Source organism: Colobus angolensis, unplaced genomic scaffold, assembly GCF_000951035.1.
Source record: "Colobus angolensis palliatus isolate OR3802 unplaced genomic scaffold, Cang.pa_1.0 Scaffold317, whole genome shotgun sequence".
Taxonomy (NCBI): Eukaryota; Metazoa; Chordata; class Mammalia; order Primates; family Cercopithecidae; genus Colobus; species Colobus angolensis.
This window is the reverse complement of record NW_012116455.1, coordinates 1,119,618-1,122,520: the sequence shown is the minus strand read 5'-3', so window position 1 is coordinate 1,122,520 and position 2,903 is coordinate 1,119,618. Positions and strand designations below refer to the sequence as shown.

The 2,903-nt window shown below is 47.1% G+C and overlaps 1 protein-coding gene across 1 annotated transcript in view; it reads right to left on the bottom strand.

Moving 5' to 3' along the window:
* Positions 1-635: 635 nt before the first annotated feature.
* The window catches only part of LOC105518347 (myomegalin-like), a 7,937-nt gene continuing 5,669 nt past the window's right edge, over positions 636-2,903 (bottom strand). Inside the window, 5 exon segments of the mRNA XM_011951315.1 lie at positions 636-740; positions 993-1,039; positions 1,345-1,369; positions 1,371-1,484; positions 2,572-2,750. Coding sequence (XP_011806705.1) covers positions 636-740; positions 993-1,039; positions 1,345-1,369; positions 1,371-1,484; positions 2,572-2,750 — 470 coding nt within the window.

The following is a 2,903-nucleotide window of genomic DNA, read 5'->3' as shown; positions in this document are numbered from 1 at the left end:
AGTGGATACTAGAGACTTTTGGGTTACCTTTTAGTGGATACTAGAGACTTTTTGGGTTACCTTTTCTGGGACAGGAATAAGGCTTTACAGAGGCAATCCTGTAAGTGCTGCTCTAAAGAGGCTCAGGAAAGAGAAGAATTATCAGAGAAAAACAAAAGGGAATTAGTGAAAAAAAAAAAAGAGCAAGTTAAACTGGCCCAAGCCATTTTCACACTGTGGAGATCAACATTCTCTCAGGTTACAGTTTAGAAACATTTCTAGGAATATGCTCAATTGCTTATGGCAAAGCTTTGAAGTCCAGGTTTAGTTTCTGATTTTTAAACCATTTCATATACCTCAAGTTTTTCTTCAAAGCACTTCCTAGGGAATGATTAACAATTAAGTGTTTTAAGTAAACATAGATAATGTCTGGTATTTGTAACATTTTTCCCCTGAAGGTTCAGTTGTTATTCACTAACAAATTCTCTTTTAGACGAATGAGACCCAATAAATCTCTTTTGTCATGTTGCTTAAAGATACAGCAAAATCAAATTGCTGTTCTTAACCCAGGAGTGTGCAGTGAAATCAGTTTACTAGGTTGCAAATTGCTTTTACTTTTTCATGAAGAGTAGAACACATAACTGGCCTCGATCCCTCTACCAAAAGCTCATTCCGAGGCAGACTCCCGAATGTCTAATGACTTCAAGAGTCAGCTGAATTGCATTTCTCCAGTCTCCTGACTCGGCATCAAAGAAGAAAAACTGGAGTAAAAAGGAGAGATGATGACAATGTGAGAGTGAACCAAGGTAACAGGGGCAGGAGCTGACGGGGTGGGAGGGTGATGGGAACAGTAACTAGCAGGACGCTCACTGCGGACCTGTGATGTTGCAAGTGGACCCAAATCTTCTCCTGGAAGGCCAAAGCAGGCCAAGGGTCCCTACAAGATCTGCTAATGGATGGTGATGGGTTGGAGACAGGCTTGGTGCCTCTGATTGGTGCAGTAGTTTCCTTACCTCTAAGTTAGTCCTTGCCTTCTTTAAAACATCGTGTGTTCTGTTTACTGAAACAACAAAAGACCACCACAGAGTAGAAATCACCAGCAGAAATTAACCCTACTTGCTTAGCATGAGAATTCTAAAGCATTTATTTCTTTCTGGCCATTCAGCTTGGAGTCTCTTTCTATCCACCCCCTGTCCTCCCCTCCCTCTGCATCAACAATTGCTCGTGGCACAGGAGGTTTAGGGACATCAAATCAATCTCTACTCCCAACATCTCCAAGCCCCCCGGTCACTGCTCCTCTGCAGCACAAGTAGGGCATTGGGAAGACTGCCCGTTTCTTCCCCCATTCCCTCTCAGGGAACCTACGCTGGCTGACGATGAACTGCTCCAATGCTCTCCTTCTGCTGGTTCGCGGTCTTCAGACGCTCAGCTGTGCTCTGAAGGAGCCGCTCCTGTTTGGATACTTTGGTTCTCAGTTCCAGAAGTTCCCTTTCTGTTGATTCTCCCTGGATAACAGGGACAGACTCTTACTGAACAGGCAAAAGGCCTAAAGCACCCTGTGCTTTGTGGCTCTTTCCAATTCAAAGAAGGATTCTACAATCTTCTCCACTCTCCTGAACTGGATTTCCTCCTTCACAGCCTCACATACCTCCAGCTGAGGACAGTTTAGGATGAGGCCATTAGGTAGAAATATTTAGACTCTGGAATTACCCATGTAGACTAGCACAGGCCCACACACCTGTAGCTTAAGAGGACCTCGCTTCAGGCTGGAATAAAACTCCCAACTCTGAAGAGGACCTTGCTTTAGTCCTGATATCAGTTCTGTCACTCTCCCTTCACAGGCAAGATTGAGAGTTCAGAAATGATATATTCGGGAGAGAGATCTGGACACAGTAAAGTTTGCAAGTTTGTAAATATTTGTGCCAATATGGAGATGACAAAACACCCTCTCCCTGGAATGAGCCTAGCTGGATCCCAAAAGGTATTGGTGACATTGATCTGGAGCTAGAATCCCTGTGGAGGGGATCCTGAAACCTGTCTCCTCAAGGGTCTGCCAATCAGAGTTAGCCTGAGCTCTGAGCAGATCCTGAGGGGTGGCTGACTTTCCCCAGGCCTGGTCCAGAGATGCCAGCTGAAGTGCTATGCTGGGATTCCAGGCAGTGGCTAAAAAGGCTCAGTCTCATGGGAGCATTCTGTGATCATGTGACCATGGGACCTGAGGGGTGGGAGATGGGTGCTGAAGCTTTAACTGAATTTCAGCTCAGTCAAACTTCAGAGAGGTAAAGAAACTGAACCTTTATGGATTGCCAGGGTTATGATGTCTCCGCCTTCTCCACACCCCTTCCCCTTCTTCTTTGATTTCTTACCAGGGGCCAGGGGGCTGGCGGGGAGTGGGATGTATTCAGAGCTGCAGTGAGAGCAGCCACCATGGGTCAGAGATGTCCCTCCAGGGACACTCCTCTAAGGTCCTGTCTATCCCAATTCAGTATGTGGCTCCTGATTTTCTGGAAAAGCTGTGACATTGAGGAGACAGAACAGTATTGGAGGGCAGGAGAACTGGGTTTGAACCAAGAAAGGACACTGGCATCTTACCACTTTGCCAGGCAGCACAGGGATGCGGGTGCTTGGCAGGGCCGTTCTCCAGAACACGGTGAGGAGGGAAGCCAACTCCTCTAGGGTGTGGTGCAGGGCACTGGTGCTGCTCCGAAGCTCATGAATACTTTTGCTGCCTAGCACCTGGGGAAAGGTAGCACCACAGGAGCGGAGAGATTACTTTCTTCCCCTGCATGGGCTCCAGCTTCCTTTGTGAGTGAGGCACAGAACATGGGCCTGCTTGAACTGTGAAGCCCTCACACAACCATTTGCAGCTCTCAGAACTAAGGTGCTGGTCCCTTTACCAGGTATGCCTCCCTCCACCTGCAGAA